The sequence below is a fragment of the Leucopleurus acutus genome (genome assembly GCF_964270905.1).
Source record: "Leucopleurus acutus genome assembly, chromosome: 3".
Taxonomy (NCBI): Eukaryota; Metazoa; Chordata; class Mammalia; order Artiodactyla; family Delphinidae; genus Leucopleurus; species Leucopleurus acutus.
In genome coordinates, this window is record NC_139145.1 from 65,888,802 (window position 1) to 65,909,793 (window position 20,992).

The window sequence follows — 20,992 nt, forward strand, 5'->3', positions numbered from 1 at the left end:
AACCTGCCTCATTCCTCTCCCTCAAACTACAGACGCACACAGGAAACACAACAGACCAGGCCCTAACCACTACTTGCCCCAAAAGCTGACCCATTAACTCTCCAGGCCCGACTGGTCCCGCCCACGCCTACGGCCTCCGGGGTTCTAAGTCCCCGCCCCCTCCGAGGAGTTTCCCAAAACCCAGCGCGGCAGGCCTCAGCCGCGCTAAGATGGCGACTCCCATGCATCGTCTCATAGCCCGGAGACAAGCGTAAGTTAGGGCCGGAGTCGGGCCGCTGGGCGGGCTGGGGGCGGGGAGAAGCGCGTCAGCCGGCTAGTGAGCGGGCGACGGTATGCGGGGTCGGTGTGGGATCCTCAGCGTGGTCAGGCGGAGGTTGGCCGTTTTTCTCACACGTCGCCTGCCCGCGAGGGGCTCGGGCCGGGGCGGTAAGTTTGATGTCTGTGGATTAGCGATTTCGTGGAAAACGGCTGCGTAAGACCGCTGGGCGGGACCTAGGGGGTGACTGAAGAGAGTCTCGTGTTTGGTTCCCGCGAAGGGAACGCCCAGGAGTTGGTCGCTAAGAGTTCTATGCCCCTTTGCCAACCCGGCCGCCCACCCCACGCGCGACCGGGCGAAGCCTGTAGCCCTCGTCCAACACCGCCTACTCTCGCCGACGTAAACCTTCAGCTTCCTGTGCAGCCTCCAGCCCACTGGCTTTTCCTGCCCCATTCCTATCGCCTTCCCTAGGAACAGCCTGACTTTTCTGTCAAGCTCTCTTCTCACTTTCTGCCATTCATTCTCCAACAAATATTAATTTATGCATTACCTATCGCTCTATGCCGGTATTTGGGTGTAAGTAAAAAGAGGTGTTCAAGACGGAATCCCTGCTTTCAGGAAGCTTACATTCTATTGGTGGAAAGAGTCGATAAACTAAGCATTTTAAGTAAATACAGTTGATGATAAGAGTTTTGAAGGAAATAAGAGGTGATGGAAAGAGAAAAAGGTACAGGTTAGGTTGGTTGGACTGGAAAGGCATCTCTGAAGAGATGGCATTTGAACAGAGATCGGAAATGTGAGAAAGGAACCAGTCATGAGAGGATTTGGGGAAAGAGCACCCAGACTAGCATAATTGTTTTGAGACAGCAAAGAACTTAGTTTTTAAGAAACGAAAGATGGCCATTGTGGATAATGAGCGAGAGAGAATAGCACAAGAGGTTTTCTGTGAACAGATAATGCAGGAGGTTGTGCCAGATGTCCCTTTCTTGTGAAACCTTTTTTTCTTCTATCAGTCTGCATACCCAAACAACGTCCGACACTTTTTCACTCTGTCAGCTTTTCATGGCATCACCATTTGCCCGTTAATAATATATCGCTCACAGTCTGCTCTAATGTGTATATTTATATTTCTTTTTAAATAAATTTATTTATTTATTTTTGGTTGCATTGGGTCTTCGTTGCTGCGCGCGGGCTTTCTCTAGCTGCGGCGAGTGAGGGCTACTCTTCCTTGTGGTGCGCGGGCTTCTCATTGCAGTGGCATGTCTGGTTGGAGAGCACAGGCTATAGGTGTGAGGGCTTCAGTAGTTGTGGCATGTGGGCCCAGTAGTTGTGGCTCACGGGTTCTAGAGCGCAGGCTCAGTAGTTGTTGGCGCACGGGCTTAGTTGCTCCATGGCATGAGGGATCTTCCCGGACCAGGGATCGAACCCGTTTCCCCTGCATTGGCAGGCAGATTCTTAACCACTGCTCCACCAGGGAAACCCCTGTATTTCTTTTTTTTTAATTAATTAATTTATTTTTGGCTATGTTGGGTCTTCGTTTCTGTGCGAGCGCTTTCTCTAGTTGTGGCAAGCGGGGGCCACTCTTCATCGCGGTGCGCGGGCCTCTCACTATCGCGGCCTCTCTTGTTGAGGAGCACAGGCTCCAGACGTGCAGGCTCAGTAGTTGTGGCTCACGGGCCTAGTTGCTCCGCGGCATATGGGATCTTCCCAGACCAAGGCTCGAACCCGTGTCCCCTGCATTAGCAGGCAGATTCTCAACCACTGCACCACCAGGGAAGCCCTGTATTTCTTTTTATATTTATATTTTTTATTCTAAGAGCCCTGATCCTTCTCTTCTCCCTTTCATCAGACTACCTCTTATGCCTGATGAGGTTCCTTGAACATAAGGATAAAGACTTAAGGAATCAGAATGAATTAGTAGTATGCTTCGTGGAGGAAGAAGGCTTTGAAATCATATGGTTCTGAGATCAAGAATGGAGTAACAGTAATACTTAATAGATGTGCAGTAAATGATGTCACCAGGGTCTAATCTCTCTCAGGTTTGCCCTTTTGGGTGTTGGTTCCATACTTGGTTAGATCACTCCTTTGGTCCTAAGATGGCTGCAGTATCTAGGGTCCTTTATATCCTTTCAAGTTGATAGCATCTCATTGTCTAGGTTGGGTTACATACCCTACCCTGAACCATGTCTATGGGATTATGAAGCTTTGATTGACTTGGACCTCATTCTCTTCCCAGGATAATTGAATGGATCCTTATAAACCAATGGGTGGTAAAAAAATAAAATAAAAATAAACGAATGAGTGGGTAGGTCAGAGGAGGTAATGATTGCTAGATTGACAAAACCAACCAATGTCCACTTAAATATGAAGCTGAAAGTAAGACTTCTGGTGCTTTTAACATAAGTTTTGGAGTATCACACAGTTAAACAAATGTTCTATTTCTGCAGTGCTTGTATTTGGTACATGAGCTACACAGAAGTAAAAGACAATCTTAGCTTTAGGAGCTTCTAGTCTTACTGGAAAGAAAACATGGTGTATAATGAAACCTGTCATGGTTTGCAGCCTGTCGGGACAATTCCCAGAGAGTTGGAGAGGGAGGGCCTTTAGAGGCAAGGGGAGTCCAGGAGAATTTGGAATATTTTGGGGGGGGAAAGCAGACGAGGAGCTTTTACTTTTCATTTTATATTCATCAAAAAGATTTAATTTTATTTATAAAGAGCATATAGCACTTCCATAAGAACCAATCTTAAACTACAAGTTATGAGAAATGAGAAAGTACTATTGACATTGTTTTTAAAAGTCTTTGGACTAAAGGAGGAAAGGGGGGAAATTTGAACTTTTCATTCAGCAGATCTTTCAGGGACTTAACTTTGAATCAGATTTCACTCACATATAATTATATGCAGCATGAGAAGATACTTGAGGAGTGAGTTATAGAGCCCTATTCCACTCTGAATGTGTTTAAGGCACTTGACCCATGTGATTGCTCCCCAGCATAACAGAGATTTTCCAGGTGAGATCGCTGTACTGCTGCTGGTAATCTGAGAACCCCTGGCAAACAGGAGTGGTGCTTAAGGACTGGAAGTAGGCAAATGCTGTTTTGATTTTCAAAGTGAGAAGGGTAGATTCCACAAACCAGACCAGTGAACTTGATATCCATTCCAGCCAAAATTCTGGCTCGATTTATTAAATACGTGCAGAAAGAAAAGCCAAGATCATCAGGTATCAAGTCATTACAGATTGATACCCTTTTTGCCTTTTAGGTATTTGGATTTCAAAAAGCCATCTTGAAAAGTCTCTCACAATATTCTTGTGAAAACAGAACAATTAGGTACATCAGTTGAACATCATGGACAAAGAGTATTGTTTAATGGGTTTAAGTAAATATATAGAGGTATCCCATGGTGGCCTGCAGAGTTTGGTCCTCAGTTTGGTCTTGTCAACATTTTTATAAATGACTTGGATGAGGACACATGTGCGTGTTTATCAAACCTGCAGTTAACACAAAGCTGAGAGGGATAACTAATACAATGGATGACGCAATCCCAATCCAGAAAGGTCTTGACAGGCTGGAGCTCTATGTTGAGTCTAACAAGAAGAAATTTAACAAGGGTAAAAGTAAGTATTGTAATAGTATTTTTTAAAAATTTCCATGTCCAACTGTTTGTTGCTAGTATATTGACTTTTGTATATTGACCTTGTATCCTGTGACCTTATTAAACTCATTTAGTAGTCCTAATAGCTCCATTTTGGATTCTTAGGGATTTTCTAGGTAGATAATCATCATTTATATTATATTTTTTGTTTATTTGGTATGTACATTTTTAAGATTTTTGTTGCATATTACCAAATAGCCCTTCAGAAAGTATCTGCAACTTACATTCTTACCAGCAATTAAGAATGTGTATCTTACTACATTTAGAGTGCCCATTCTCCATCTTTGCCAACAGTCGGCTTAAAATCAGCTTTGCCAATCTGACAGAAATGGTATCAAAGAAGGTGGTTTCACCCAAAAAGGGTGAAACCTTAAGCCTTAGCTTAGAATATAGAAATGGAATATTATTAAATAGGGTATTCAGGGCTTCCCTGGTGGCGCAGTGGTTGAGAGTCCGCCTGCCGATGCAGGGGACACGGGTTCGTGACCTGGTCCGGGAGGATCCCGCATGCCGCGGAGTGGCTGGGCCCGTGAGCCATGGCCGCTGAGCCTGCGCGTCTGGAGCCTGTGCTCCGCAACGGGAGAGGCCACAACAGTGAGAGGCCCGCGTACCACCAAAAAAAAAAAAAATAGGGTATTCATTTGAAAAGAAATAAATGCTGATCTTGTGTTTATTTTGAAATTATAGGTGTGCCTCATTCAGTATTCTATCTGGAAGATTTAAGTATTTTTAGGGGTGTTAATGTTTAGAACATCATAGGTGGGCTTTAGGTATTGGTGAATGTTTTGTGTATAACAACAAAAAGCAAACTCCACAGTGCTGGTAGATAATATTTTTAATGGCTGGGATCTCAGGTTATAAGTTTCTTAATATTGGGAAAACAAACTATGAGTTGGAGAAGAGTTTATTTCCTTGATTCTGAGAGGCTTCCACACTCCTTCATATTTTCATTGTTAGGAAATATTGTGAAAGGCTTTGAAATGGATTAAAAAATAAAGAAGATTACTGGCTGATTTGTCTAATTCCCTGTCCTGGCTAGTGACTCTGTGAGGGCCTGTGCCTCACTGTCTTTGATATATATATATATATGTTTTGTTTTTTGTTTTGTTTTTTAATTTATTTTTGGCTGAGTTGGGTCTTTGTTGCTGCGCGCAGGCTTTCTCTAGTTGCGGCGAGCGGGGGCTACTCTTCGTTGCGGTGCGCGGACTTATTGCAGTGGCTTCTCTTGCTGTGGAGCACGGGCTCTAAGCACGTGGACTTCAGTAGTTGAGGCTCACGGGCTCTAGAGCGCAGGCTCAGTAATTGTGACCCACGGGCTTAGTTGCTCCGCGGCATGTGGGATCTTCCCAGACTCACGGGCTTGGTTGCTCCGCGGTATGTGGCATCTTTGCAGACCAGGGCTCGAATCCGTGTTCCTTGCATTGGCAGGCGGATTCTTAACCGCTGCGCCACCAAGGAAGCCCTCTTTGAGCTATTTTAAAATGACTCTGTAAATTGTAGAAAGCTGGTAGAAAAGATTCTTACCCATGAAAAGACAGTACAACTGATTCTTGCCCTGTGTCTATTGACCAGTTTTGTTTGGTTTTTTTTTGACCAGTTTTTAGCTATCTGTAAATTCGTTTCCTGTGTTCCCGATTGCTCATATATGTGTGTTGTTTGGATTCTGTTTTGAACCAACTGCAACATCTTACTGGTTCCCTTATTAATTAATGATTAAATAAAACCTTTGACATGTGTTCACTTTATATGAGAGTCATGATTTTACATTTTTTACTAATTATCCTTTAATGTTTTTGAATTTATTATTTCTGGAATGCATATCACAATTGTGTATATATTAAGTGTGTTAGTGGTTCTTTTTGCCTGAAAAGTGGGTAACTTAATATTAAGTCCATAGAGTGTTTTATTATTGATAGCCTTAACAATTTGCTACATTACACATTCAGATAAGCTCTGAAGTTATAGTCATGGTTCTGGCAGTTGCTTACTGAAATTTATGAACTATTACTAGGTAAAAAGCTGACTCTTCTTTATTATCTTTCAATACTACCACTCAGGACTTCCCTGGTGGCGCAGTGGTTAAGAATCCGCCTGCCAATGCAGGGAACGCGGGTTCGAGCCCTGGCCTGGGAAGATCCCACATGCCGCGGAGCAACTAAGCCCGTGCGCCACAACTACTGAGCCTGCGCTCTAGAGCCAGCAAGCCACAACTACTTGAGCTCACGTGCCACGATTATTGAAGCCTGTGCACCTAGAGCCCGTGCTCGCAACAAGAGAAGCCACCTCAATGAGAAGCCTGCGCACCACAACGAAGAGTAGTCCCTGCTCAGCAACGAAGACCCAATGCAGTCAAAAATAAATAAATTTATTTAAAAAAAGAAACTACTACTGAGTAGTATTTCCTTGCTTGAAACATTAGTTCTTCATGTTAGGATTGGCTTAATTTTTGAACAAACGCTAAAAATAAATTACTGTCAAAATTACAGAAGCTGGCTGATGATGTGGGAATTCATTAATGAAAAGCATACTATAAACAATATATGTCCTCTTAAACCCTTGCCTATTTAAACAGTCAGTCATTTTAGAAACATTTACTGAACACCAATTATGTGTTCTCCAGGGATAAAAAGGTGACTGCTCTAGGTCGAAATTAAGAATCTAGCATCCCATCATGCAACCATGTTTTGAGAAAATTTAAATTGCCATGTATCGTTAGTCCAGATAATTGATTAGCCTAATGTGTGGATTGATATTCACAACTCCCATTTATTTGTCTATTACTTTATGCCAGATTCCTTACTGCTTTCTATACAAACATCCCAGTCTGTAGAATGGGGATATTGTTCTCAAACTCATTGGGTTATCATGGGGATTAGATGTATTTATGTATAAATACTACTTAGCTAAATTCCTGGCACACAGTAAGTATAAACCACGGTTATAGTCTTATCTAATTCTCACAATAACCTAGTGAAGTAGATATTATCCCATTTTTTAGAATAGAAACTGAAGTTCAAAAACTAGCTTGCTAATGAGCCTAAAGCTGTGTAGTGAAAGAGCCAAGATTTTTAAAAAATTTTATTGTTGTGAACTATAACACATCTACAAAAAAGTTCAGACAACATAAATATGTCCTTAATAGGTAATTTTTATAATTCTTTTTTTTTTCAATTTTTATAATTCTTAACCCATGTAACCACTACCCACATCAAGTATTTAATAAAAAATTGCCAATATACTAGATGCCACCAAGCTTTCCCAATCACAACCTCCTCCCTCCTTCCTAAAGTAACCACTATCCCAACATTTATGGTAATTACTTACTTGCTTCTGTTCTGTGCTTTTACCATCTAACTATTCACTAGAGTTTAATTTTGCCTGTCTTTAACCTTTACAGAGAATCAGACAATTTAGATTCTTTTGAGTTTAGCTTCTTATATCTAAGCTCCATCTGAGTTATATTAAGCTGGAATTTGTTCATTTTTATCACTATGAAGTATTCCAGTGTATTCTATACCACAGATCATCCATTCTTCTTTGATATTATTTCCAATTTAGAGGATTTTACAAATCTTGTTGTTAAGAATATTATTATAGTTCTTCCTCTTCCTCTTCCCTACTTGAACAAGTCAGTCCTAAAGCCATGAGGTGGTATAGATCCATGCAGAGGACTGACTTGGCACTGGAGTATTAGAGCTGAAGGGGAGTAACTAGGGCATCCACATAGGGACGTGAACTGGCGTGCAGTGCCAGCAGGGTGCAGAGGGCATCCAGTTGAGTGAAGGTCCAATGCAGGGCACCAGATCCCAAGCAGAGTGAGGGGGGTTTCCACACAGGGAGGGCCATTTAACACAAGTTGTCACCCTAGTGGGGAGAATGTCTCCATGGGGGAGGGGAGGTATAATTTGATGTGGGGTGGCACAGTCTAAATAGAAAGAGAAATGAGTTCATGTGAGGTGGACTGGCCCGGCAGTGGAAGTCAGAGCCCAAGCAGGGTGAGGAGCATGTTCACATGGGGAGTGTGGGAGGACAGCAAAGGGCAGAGTACCAGAGCCCACATGGAGTAAAGAGGGCATCTGTAAGGGGGAGGGGGCAACAATGGGCAATTGGTTTCATAAGACAGATTGACCAAATAACTAAATCTGTTAAGGATAATGGGAGCCAGATTTCTCACTGAAGGAGGAGGAGGTATGGGGAAGGAGAAAATAGAGTAAATTCTGTGAAGTTGAATTGGAATTAAAGGTATTGGTATGAATTCATGGTTTTCAAAATATATGGTTAAATATAGCTGTAGATGTGTGTATTTGATACATGGATAGTAATGTGTGTGTTGTTCCCTAGCTCTGTCCACTGAGGGTAACTGGGAGCAGCAACATTCCAGTTACAGTGAGCACATGTGTGCCCTGATCTTGACTCTGAATGTCATCAGGGTTCCATCAGGCTGATTTCAGGCCTGGAAAGGCCTGATTTTAGGACAGGGAAAGTATAAGATGAGCCTGGAATTTTTTGTTGTACCAGAAAGCAAGGAAGTGCTCAAAGAATGAAGGAACCATGTCAAAAGAACACAGAATCCAACTTGGAGGGATTCCCACTGACCAAATCTAGGGCAATCTGAGCATCAAAATAAATCATGGTAATGGATAGTAACTCATTCAATAAAATAGAAAAATAGACTTCATACTGATAGATGAATAAATGAACTAAAAATTTAATGAGCAGGATATTTATGTACTTTCAAATACCAACCCACAAAATACTTATTAATTGCTTTATTAGATATTAATTATAGTTGTATAACAAATTACCCCAGAATTTAGTGACTTCTAACAATAAACATCTCAGTTCTGCGGTCAGGAATTCAGGAGTAACTTAGCTGCGTAGTTCTTTTTTCTTTCTTCTTTTTTTTTTTGTAGGGGGGGCTGCCTCAGGTGTTAGTTGTGGCACACGGGATCTTCATTGAGGCATGCATGATCTTTTGTTGTGGCGTGTGAGCTTCTCTCTATTGGCATGTGGGTTTTCTCTTTTCTCGTTGTGGCACACAGGCTCCAGGGCACATGGGCTCTGTAGTGTGGCACGTGGGTTCCAGAGCACATGGGCTATGTAGTTTGCGGCTCGCGAACTCTAGTTGAGGCGCAGGAGCTCAGTAGTTGTGGCGCGGGCTTAGTTGCCCTGCGGCATGTGGGATCTTAGTTCCCCAATCAGGGATCGAACCCGCGTACCCTGCATTGTAAAGTGGCTTCTTTACCGCTGGACCACCAGGGAGGTCCCAGCTGAGTGGTTCTGACTTAGGTTCTCCCCACATGTTTGTGGTCAGGATGTTGCCAGGGGCTGCAGTCATCTGAAGACTTGACCACAACTGGAGGATCTGCTTCCAAGATAGCTATTCACAGGGCTGTTGGCAGGAAGCCTCCGTTCCTCACTACGTGGGCCTCCCTAGAGGCTGCTTGAGTGTTTTCATGACATGGCAGCTACATGAGCTAATCTTTAAAGTCACGCTCCATCACCCTGCTTTATTCTGTTAGTTAGAAGCAAGTCACTAAGTCTTAGCCACACTTAAGGGGAGGGTAGTTAGGCTCTAACCCTTGAAGTAAGGATATATCATAGAATTTGTGGACATAATTTAAAACCACCTCAATTACAAAAGGACAAAAAATAACTTTATATTGCAAAATCTGGTTGACCCTCCATAATGAAGGGATCAAAACGAACATCATCAGTAACAAGACAAATTGTAGTCTTGTGTCACCTGACAGGAATACAGTGAGAAGAACACGGCACATTTCTGTTATATTCCTGCCAAAAATACATGGCTTGAATCTAATCATATAGAGATATCAGATGTTGTAGCCAGCCTCCAAGATGATCTCCAGTGATCCCTGCTTCATGTGTACTCTCTTCCAGAGAGTACCAGAGTTGGTCTGTATGACCAGTAGAATATAGCAAAAGTAATGGTATGTCATTTCCAAGATTGGGTGATAAAAGACTGACTTCTTTCTTGAGTTATCTTGGTTACTCTCCCTGGGTAAAGCCATGTTGTAAGCAGCCCTATGGAGAGGCCAGCAGGTAAGGAACTGAAGCCTCCCGTTAGCCACATGAGTGAACTTGGAAGCAAAGCCTCCAACTCAAATTGAAGCACATTCTACAAAATAACTGGCTGTAATCATCAAAAAGTGTCAAGGTCATGTAAAGCAAGACACAGGACTGAGGAACTCTTCCAGAAGAAGGAAGAGACATGACAACATGTGCAACATTGATGCAGAACTGGATTTTGCTATAGAGAATGTTTTTGGGACATTTGATGAAACTTAAATGGGGTCTGAAGATTAAACTTAAATGGGATCTTGAAGGTATCAACATTAACTTCTTGATTTTGATGGTTACATTGTATATATGAGAATGTCCTAGTTTATAGAAAACATGCAGTAAAGTATTCTGGTTTGATGAGGCATCAGGTTGGCAACTTACAAACTGCTCAGCAAAAACAGTTCACAAATGATTTAGGAAAAATAGTTCTTTGAACTGTACTTAACAGCTTTTCTATAAGGTTGTGACTATTTCAAAACTTTTAAAAGCTACATAAAGGAAAGCAATATTCCAATATTCTTACACATGTTATCTGGTATAGTTTTTTGTAGATTTCTGTTGTGTAAGTACCTGCAAGTGGAATTGCTGGACTGTAGAGTATGCATTTCTTCAACTATAGTGGTTTTTGCTTTTTCTTATGTTAGTAATGAGCACCTTTTCATGTGTTTATTAATTTGTTTCCCAATCCCATTTTTGTACTGCCTTTCCATCTTCCACTTTATCTTATTTTTCTATTGTACATCATTTCCTTAATGATTCATAAGAGTTCTTTGTATACTTAAGATGAAGCTGTTGGCAAAATGTGTTACAAATATCTTCTCCCACTCTTTGGCTTCTCTTTTTACTCTCTTTATAGTATATTTTGATGAACAGAAATTCTTAATTTTTGAAAATTCTTAATTTTAGTAATTCTAATTTATCAATCTTTTATGATTAGTGCTTTTTGTAAAATCAATGTATTTATTTATTATTTTTGGCTGCGTTGGGTCTTCGTTGCTGCACGCGGGCTTTCTCTAGTTGCGGTGAGTGGGGGCTACTCTCCATTGAGGTACGCAGGGTTCTCACTGCGGTGGCTTCTCTTGTTGTGGAGCACGGGCTCTAGGCACGTGGGCTTCAGTAGTTGTGGCACATGGGCTCAGTAGTTGTGGCTTGCAGGCTCTAGAGTGCAGTCTCAGTAGTTGTGGCGCACGGGCTTAGTTGCTTCGCAGCATGTGGGATCTTCCTGGACCAGAGCTCGAACCTGTGTCCCCGGCATTGGCAGGCGGATTCTTAACCACTGCGCCACCAGGGAAGTCTTAGTGCTTTGTTTTTGTTTCTTAAGAATTCCTAACTCAAATATGTCACTTTTTTTATACTATCTTTTAAACCTTATTGTTTGACCAAGTTTGTAATCATTTTTGGCTTATGGTTAAGTCTTATTTTTGCCATGTGCATAACCAGTTGTCCCTACATCATTTATAATCTAACCTTTCCCCCCACTGCTCTTTAATGCCATGGTTGTCATAAATTGTTCATGTATACATTAGTCTATTTCTGGACATTCTGTTCTGTTCCACTGGCATATTTGTATATATTTGCTCCAGTCTCACATTCTAAGTTATTATAGCTGTATCATAAGTCACTGTCTTTTATTTTTTTCTTTCAGTCTTATTGAGATATAGTTGACGTACAGCACTGTATAAGTTTAAGGATAATGATTTGATTTACATACGTCATGAAGTCACTGTTAACAATAAGTTTAGTGAACATCCATCATCTCATATAGATACAAAATTAAAGAAACAGAAGAAAAAAGTTTTTTTCTTGTGATGAGAACTTTTAAGATTTACTCTTAACAATTTTCACGTATAACATACAGCTGTTAATTTCATTAATCGTGTTGTACATTACATCCCTAGTACTTATTTATCTTATAACTAGAAGTTTGTACTTTGACTGCCTTCATCTGGTTGCTGCTCCCCCTATCCCCCACCTCTGTTAACCACAAATCTGAACTCTTTTTTTATGATTTTTTTGTTTGTTTTTGAAATATCATTTACCTACAACACTACGTTAGTTCCAGGTGTACAACAAAGAGATTCAATATTTCCGTACATTACAAAATGATCACCACAAGTCAATTTATTTTAATCTAAGTCTTCCCTACTTGTTCCTTTATAAGGGTATTTTGGCTATTCTTGGCCTTTTGAATGTCCATATACATTTTAGGGAATAAGTTTAAGTTCCATACCAAACAAACACCTGTTGAGATTCTGATTGGCATTGCTTTGAATCTATAGATCAGTTTGGGGAGAATGGACAGTTTTTACAATATTGAGTCTTTCAGTCTATGAACATGGTAATCCTTTTACTTAGCTACTTATTTAGATGTTTAATTTCTCTCAGTAATGTTTGTTTTCTGCATAGAATTCTTGCACATATTTTCTTTCACTTATTTATAAGTGCTTGTTATTTTTCAGGATGTTATAAATACCACCTTTTTTTTTTTTTTTGCGGTACGCGGGCCTCTCACTGTTGTGGCCTCTCCCGCTGCGGAGCACAGGCTCCAGACGCGCAGCCTCAGCGGCTATGGCTCACGGGCCTAGCCGCTCTGCTGCATGTGGGGTCTTCCCGGACTGGGGCACGAACCCGTGTCCCCTGCGTCGGCAGGCGGACTCTCAACCACTGCGCCATCAGGGAAGCCCATAAATACCACCTTTTAAATTTTTATTTTTAACTGTTTTTGTTAAGTAGAAACTCAATTGATTTTTATGTGTTGACCTAATATCTAATAGAAAGTTTGGCAAACGATAGTCCACTGAATCCTGCCTGCTGCCTGTTGTAGGCTTGCAAACCAAGAATGCTTTTTACATATGTTTGTATATATATGATCAATTTGATGATAGAGAACACTAATTTTGAACCTCAATTGAGTGAAATGTTATAGAAAAGAATTCCATTCTTCTCATTAATAAACCTCTTTTATTTGAAATATTTTCATTAATAAAATATTTGTAGAAATTTGTTTTCTCTCTTGTGATATAAATACCTTTGTAATATCTTAAATTTTGCCTCTTGGTCTGCAAAGCCTAAAATATTGACTCTCTGACACTTTATAGACAAAGTTTACTGACCCCAATATAAAACCTTCCTAAACTCACTTATGAATTCTAATTATTGAAAAATGTTTTGGGACTCCCCCGGCAATCCAGCGATTAGGACTCCACGCTCCTAATGCAGGGGGCAAGGATTTGATCCCTGGTTGGGGAAGTAAGATCCCACATGCCACATGGCAGGGCCAAAAAAAAATTTTTTTATCTGTAGAGTCTGTTGGATTTGCCATTTACATAATACATCATCAGTAAGGAATGACAATTTTATTTCTTCCTTTCTAATTCCTTTATCTATTTTTCTTCACTTGCCACACCTTAATTCAATTTCAGGGACTGAGATTTTTCTTAGTCTCCTAGGTGACTAGAAGCTGGGCTGCACTTGATAAGCAGTTGCTTTATTCTTAGAGTAAAGCCCTTCAGAGTCCCAACTCTGAATGCATAATTTGTCTCCCTTGCTCCTTGTAAGTGATGCTTGCTTACCCCCCTGAGTTGGGGAAAAAACCCAGAGTTGACTTAAACGTAGGACTGACCACTCTGGGTTTCCAGCTTCTTCCATATCTTGGCTTGGTTATTCTTTAATCTCTTGTTAGTTCTCTGATACCTCGAGCACATTGTTAAAAATGTTTTGACTGTCTTTTCTAGTTCTGAGCTGAAGAGTTGGTCTGAGTTACCTGGTCTGCCATTACTGGAATGGAATTGAGGAAAGAAGATTTGTACTCAGTTCTGTCTAACTCCCAGGTCCATGCTCTTAACCACTTACTATATTGCTTTGTGATTAAATCTAACAAATAATTTAAAGTGTAAAATGATGCTTATTTTTGGATTGTACCTTTACATAAGCATCATTTTATGCTTATATTGTTTATGCTTCTCATGACAGAAAATGTCAGGTCAAAAATTTAAGGCCTGTATTCTATTTTTTACTCTGCAGTGAAGCAAATAAACAACATGTAAGATGTCAGAAATGCTTGGAATTTGGGCATTGGACTTATGAATGCACAGGAAAAAGAAAGTACCTACATAGGCCTTCAAGAACAGCAGAATTAAAGAAAGCTTTAAAAGAAAAAGAAAACAGATTATTATTACAGCAAAGGTAAGGTTACATATGGTATCCAAAGGAATATTTATTTGTATTTATAAAATTTATTAAGGGACTAAATATCTCATGGTGGTTATCCAGATTTAGATTATATTGTAATATTAGCTAATGTTTAATGAGTGTTACTGTGTGCCAGGCACCGTACTAAGGTCTTTACAAGTATTAGCTTATTTCAGCATCACATCTATACCGTTAAGGTAAGTACTATTGTAATTCCCATTTTACATATGAAGAAGCTGAGGCATGGAGAGATTCAGTAACTTGCTCAGTGTCACACAGCAAGTAAGTGGAAAAGTTAAGTGTTAAACCAACTAGCCAGTCTCCAGAGTCCATGCTCTTAATCACTTTGCTTTTCTTGCCTCAACTGCCAATGAAATGACAGCAGAATACTATGAGGTAGATTATATGAACTGATATGGAAAGATATCCAAAGTAAGTACCCAAGATACTTATACTAAGTATATAAACAAGGTATAGAACAGTATATATAATATACTATCATTTATGTTAAAAAGGAAGAAAAAAGGAATAATGGAGCTTTTTTTGAGGGGGGGAATATAAATGGTTGATAATAGTGGTTCTTTTCTAGAAGGAGAACTGGGTAGGAGGGAAAAATTGTTATTTATCCTTTTATGCCCTTTGAATAAAGCTTTTCAAATTCCCATGAAATAAGTAAGCTTATGTGTTTCAGAGTAACTGAAACAGGAAGGTGTCAGGTCTACTTAGTGCTGCATATTAGAAGTAGCACCTTCATGAGGACCGTTAGCAATATAATAGTGTCTTAAACATCTGGATTTTCCAGGCAACAGTCTTCCAGTTTGTGGACAGGAAGGCTCTTCAAGGGCTATACAGGAATAGACAGGTAATCAGTTTCTAGATTATCAATATTCATATATGTTTCTTCCAAAGATAAATCTGTATGAGACCTTGCCTACCCTTCTCTAATTTCACAAAAGAAAGGCATACCTCTCGCCTATCTCTACTCTTACCTTGGTATATTGTGCTCATGTATAAAATCCTAGAGACTTTTCAAAATACTGGTGTTTGTAAGAAAGTAAAAGGCCCAAATTATTGGGAGCAAGTTCTTTTGTAATTTTTTTTCTCAGCAAAATTGAAGGAGGATCTAATTGAGTTGTCAATTTAAAAGTATATTTTAATGATACATCGTTACGTGACTTGTGGAATATAACATGGGAGGAATTCAGAGAACTGAGTGACATTGCTACAGCAAAACTCTTTCTATTCCCATCTACCTGTTCAGGTTAACAAGCTTTCTCAGAGTTAAATCTGTAAAAGTTAAATATAGGAATTAAATTGATACTGAACCCTGTCATAGTCAAGCAATAAGATCCATGGATACATAAGCTAGAAAAAAAAATCCATGTCATTAAGAGGTACAGTTCCAGTGAAATTTTTTTATGTATAATAGTTACTAAAATTTATAATATATTTTACATTGTTTTAATCAATTTGTATAGTAGTAATGATAATAGTAATTCAACTCAGAATTTTTAAACACTTTTAAAACCTTATGATCACAAGTAATTAAAAGATACAATATTAAGTTATGTCTATATTTTTATTGCAGGGAAATGTAAGTGATCACTAAAATTTTCAGGCATGAAAATATATTAGGATACATTCTGTGGGGAAAGGAGAATAAAAATTCAAGTTCAAAGAGGAAAAAGGACAGTGTAAAAGTACCAATTGTTAAAGATAAGCTTGTTCATTTATTTTTTTAAAATTAATTATGATACATATCAAATTTTGTGGTATTTACAGTTACCAAAATGATGTAACGATTTTCTTTTTAAAATATCAATATTTAATATATAATATGCCAGACTTTATAACCTTTGAGGGGAAAAACATAATTTTTCAAACTTCTTTTATTAGGAATGTAAGCAAAAAATGTTTGAAGACCTCTGTCCTAAAGAATAAAATATAAGAGTTATGAATAATTTCATTTCAACATTTACTTTTGTTTTTCTAGTTGTATTACACAACTATCTTGGTCTTATAAATACATAGAACTACATGAATTTTAGTTTTGGCTCTGTTACGTAAAGACTGCTGATTTTTTGGTTCAATGATAAAATTATGGAAGTGTGAATTTCAGTGATCTTGCATTCTTGTGGTGTGACTTAACAAATGTACTTCTACCACTTATTTTACTGCAAAAATTACAATTCTCCAGTAAGTAATTCCACCGTGTAAAACAGCTTTACATAAATACATATTTATATTTGAGGACCCAGGAAATAAGGATATAATGTTATCTAGGAAATATAGAGAAGTTCAGAATATAAAAATGTTAAATTTACAGGACAGTATATAGTAATAGAAGTAAATCTGTAATTTGAAAGCCTGATTTACTATGCATGTTGTTTGGCAGCTGTATAGCAGCAAGCCATTTGTGTATTTCACTCAGAAATCTCCAGACTTTGTTCTTTATAAATAATGTGAGGGAACACAGTCTTGAAGTATTAAGTCTCTGGTTCTTAAGCAGTAAATAACTGAATGTTTGGGGGACATGCAGAAAAAGAAGTATTTTGTTTGTTTGTTTGTTTTTGTTTTTTGGCCTTTCCTCGCGGCATGCAGGATCTTAGTTCCCAGACCAGGGATCAAACCCGGGCTTCCTGCAGTGGAAGCACAGAGTCTTAACTACTAGACTGCCAAGGAAGTCACAAGAAATAGTTTTTAATTATTTTTTAATTATTTTTACTTTTTATTTTTATTGGAGTATAGTTGATTTACAATGTTGTGTTCGTTTCAGGTGTACAGCAAAGTGAATCAGTTAAGAAATGTTTTTTTAAATTAAAGGTTGCTTTTTTTTATATGAAATGGCCATTTATAATACCATTCTAGAAACCCAAATTATAAATTACAGCTGTTGTGCTATTACTTGCTTTGTTCTGTTCTTCACTAAATAGTCGATTTAGCCATGTCAATCTAAGTTCAAAACTAAAAAAGAGGGGCTTCCCTGGTGCCACAGTGGTTGGAAGTCCGCCTGCCAATGCAGGGGGCACGGGTTCGAGCCCTGGTCTGGGAGGATCCCACATGCCACGGAGCAGCTGGGCCTGTGCGCCACAGCTGCTGAGCCTGTGCTCTGGAGCCTGTGAGCCACAACTACTGGGCCTGTGTGCTATGGCTGCTGGGGCCCACGCACCTAGAGCCCATGCTCCGCAACGGGAGAGGCCACCGTGGTGAGGGGCCCGCACACCGCAAAGAAGAGTGGCCCCTGCTCGCTGCAACTGGAGAGGGCCTGTGCGCAGCAACGGAGACCCAGTGCAGCCAAGAATGAATAAATAAAATAGATGAGTTGGGAAAAAACTAAAAAACAATCAAATTGGTGCGTTTGGTCATCTTAACTACTAACTTAACCTCGCTTCTAAAGTACAGTTGATAACATTTGTCTTGCTTAAGTGCTGGTTAAGTTGACTGTATGTACCATATACACCTGCAACAGGAAACTTTCCTCTTGATTATAGCAATAAACACTGGATTCTCAGTACATGTTATAAAAGACAAAGTGTTTTTCCAATGAAAAAAGTTTTGGGGATAGCAGAAGCATTTGAGCTGTTTATAATCACTGTATTAACAGGAGCTTTTTCCCCCCTTCACATTTATCAGCATTGGAGAAACTAATGTAGAAAGAAAGACCAAGAAAAAAAGGTATGTGTGGCTTTAGTATTATATAGATAATATATAATACTAGTTGGAGGGATGGGGTGTGTGATTTTAAAATAATAGTTAAAAGATTTGGATCTGAAGTCTCTTGTTTGCAATTCATGATTAAATATCATCCTGTTTTCTGATATGTTCCTCTGTTTACCTATCTGGAGTTTCTTCCTTCATTTACCCTTTTTCTCCAACTTTCTAGAGTCCTTATACCTGGAAATAGTAAGTACTTTCTCTTGTCTTAGATTAGGAAATGTTATTAGAGTGGTAAGAAATTATTGACCAGCTGTATCTGGTATAAAGTAGTTAAGGTTATGAAGCATTTACCACTCTACATGAGGTTTAAATAAACCCAGTTGTTAAACTGCAACTTTATTCTAACATCATTCACTCTGGAGCATAGTATAGTAGATACACTTATCTCAGACTCCATCCAAGAGAGTTAAATTGCTGTAGTAAAAGACCTTGTGGTTGAGGGGAGAGGGTGGGCACGGTGGGGTTATTACAGTTAGGGAATCCTCAAAACATCAGATCTAGAGATAACATGCTAGCAAAGCTTCAGTGTATATATATATACATAATACTCAAGTGAAATTGCTTTTAAACATTCTATTAAATGTCAGCTTCTCATGCATATAATTGTCTAATAGGTCTAAGAGTGTAACTAGTTCCAGTAGCAATAGCAGTGACAGTTCAGCCAGTGAATCTTCGTCAGAGAGTGAAGAGACCTCTACCTCATCCTCCTCAGAGGACAGTGACTCTGATGAAAGCTCCTCCAGTTCATCATCTTCAGCCTCCTCCACAAGCTCTTCCTCGTCCTCCGATTCAGACTCAGATTCCAGCTCTTCCAGTAGCAGCAGCAGCAGCACAAATAGTAGCTCTGAGGATGAACCACCAAAGAAGAAGAAAAAGAAATAGAATTGTTCCATCCATGTTGGACTGATGGACTAAAAACGTTAATGCGATTCTCAGAAGGGAATTTAGAATGTGTTAAGACCAAATAGGTTAACTGATCAAAATTTTTAGAGTTCAAAAGTTTCTAAATGTTTTACATTGTAGGAACATAAAGAGTATTAATAATGGATTATATATATAAAGACTTTTTTATTTTAGGGGTGAATCTTTTTTTTTTTATCTTTAAAGTATATCTCTAAAATTAATCAAAGCTGAAATCTAGTAAATCTTTTTTTTTTTTTTTTTTTTTGGCGATACGCGGGCCTCTCACTGCTGTGGCCTCTCCCGTTGCAGAGCACAGGCTCCGGACGCGCAGGCTCAGCGGCCATGGCTCACGGGCCCAGCCGCTCTGCGGCATGTGGGATCCTCCCGGACCGGGGCACGAACTCGTGTCCCCTGCATCGGCAGGCGGACTCTCAACCACTGTGCCAGCAGGGAAGCCCCTCTAGTAAATCTTTTTGTGATGAAACCTATCTTTTCTCCCTGTGAAATAAATGCCATACTTTGTTACATGTTAGTGCTATGTATCAGACACGTTTTCAGGATAATGCATCAGAATATCTATCTGGCAGTGAATTTCTAATGCTTTTGGCTGTATGTTACTATGTAAGATTTAATACCTCTATAAGCTTAGAGTTTTCCTACTGTTAATACATGTGCTCTATTTTTATGTTTATGTTCAGAAAGTTCTTCTGACTTCTTCTCCTAAGTGAAAAGTTCAAGGAATCTATTAATAAATTTATACCTTTTTGATGGTACAAGTTTTAAGTTACTGTGTTGTATCATTCATTTTCTTCTGGTTCTTAGAGTTACCCTTTTATGACAAAAATTATTCTAGAGGAACTTAAAAAGGAACAAAATTCTGAAACTACATAGGACTCTAATCTTGGTGCCTTTTGATAAATTCATTGTATCAGAAAAGAAAACAGTCATTTAAAAAGCTAACTTAGGGCTTCCCTGGTGGCGCAGTGGTTGAGAGTCCTCCTGCCGATGCAGGGGACACGGGTTCGTGCTCCGGTCCGGAAAAATCCCACATGCCGCGGAGCAGCTGGGCCCGTGAGCCATGGCCGCTGAGCCTGCGCGTCCAGAGCCTGTGCTCCGCAATGGGAGAGGCCACAACAGTGAGAGGCCCGCGTATGGGAAGAAGAAAAGCTAACTTAAGTAAAAGTGATATAAATACCTTTGTGTGTTGATATGCTATAAAAGGTACCATTAAAAGGGGAAGAAAATGGTAGGAGGAAGAGAGGTAATTTTTACAGAAAATTAGAGTGATGTTGGTTGCCTTTCACTAAAATATTAAGTTTTCATAAAGATTGCCTTTTACCATTTTGCAATTGTGGTATGACAGTTCATATGGTAACTGGTCGTATATGACAGTCTACTGCATAAATATGAATGACTTGGATTAATCTGGTGTGTTGACATAGCATATACACAGTTGACATCTAGCATGAAAGTTTAAAAAGAAATACTGCACAGTATTTCTTAAAAGTAAAGTACCAGGCCATGGTGAAATTATTTGGTTTAACATCACATTATTTTGTGATGTCTTTTAAACTTTTTGGAAAGAGGTATCATTTGTAGAAAAATCTTGATTTGGGTTAAATATAGGTTTTTTAAAACTATAGATGTTATCTTTTTATATTTTTATGAAAAAGCAGTAGAAAATTACTTTTGAAGAAAATGGACTTCTATTTAAATGTTTAAGTATATGTATGTTGTGAGCTTAAAGAGCTGTAATTACCTGTTTTACAGAACCGTTGCTTTCAATGATTGTAAATAAACTCTCAAAACATCATTTTAAGGCTCCATACAGAATGTGTCAGTTGACAGGCAAATTTAATAAATTACTAACGAAATACAATTTACAATGTAATCTCTGTAAGGGCAATTTTAGCAGTTAAACTTGGAAGGGAAACAAATGTGTACATAGGTTACATCACTTGCAGTTAAATAAAGCTCAGTTTGTGCTGACGAGCTTAATAAGCTGCTTTTATCTCTTTGCTGTTTTAATTAATGCCACTTCTTATCCATTTACATGGTAAGAGCATTTCAATTCTAATTATTTTTACTATTACAGATGTTAAAAGGTATACCTGGGAAAGTACAGAGGACAGGAACTTTATTCTAGTCACACAGTTTACTCAAAAAAGCAGAATCAATGGCAAAG

The 20,992-nt window shown here is 39.1% G+C and overlaps 1 protein-coding gene across 1 annotated transcript; it reads left to right on the forward strand.

Annotated features, from left to right (window-relative positions):
• Positions 1-209: 209 nt before the first annotated feature.
• Positions 210-19,743, forward strand: ZCCHC10 (zinc finger CCHC-type containing 10; the record flags this gene model as incomplete). Its single annotated transcript, XM_082836121.1, has 4 exons — positions 210-250; positions 14,020-14,181; positions 17,821-17,862; positions 18,519-19,743. 4 exons carry the CDS (start codon positions 210-212, stop codon positions 18,784-18,786), a joined length of 513 nt encoding a protein of 170 aa, XP_082692247.1. The 3' UTR covers positions 18,787-19,743.
• Between the last annotated feature and the right edge of the window lie 1,249 nt (positions 19,744-20,992).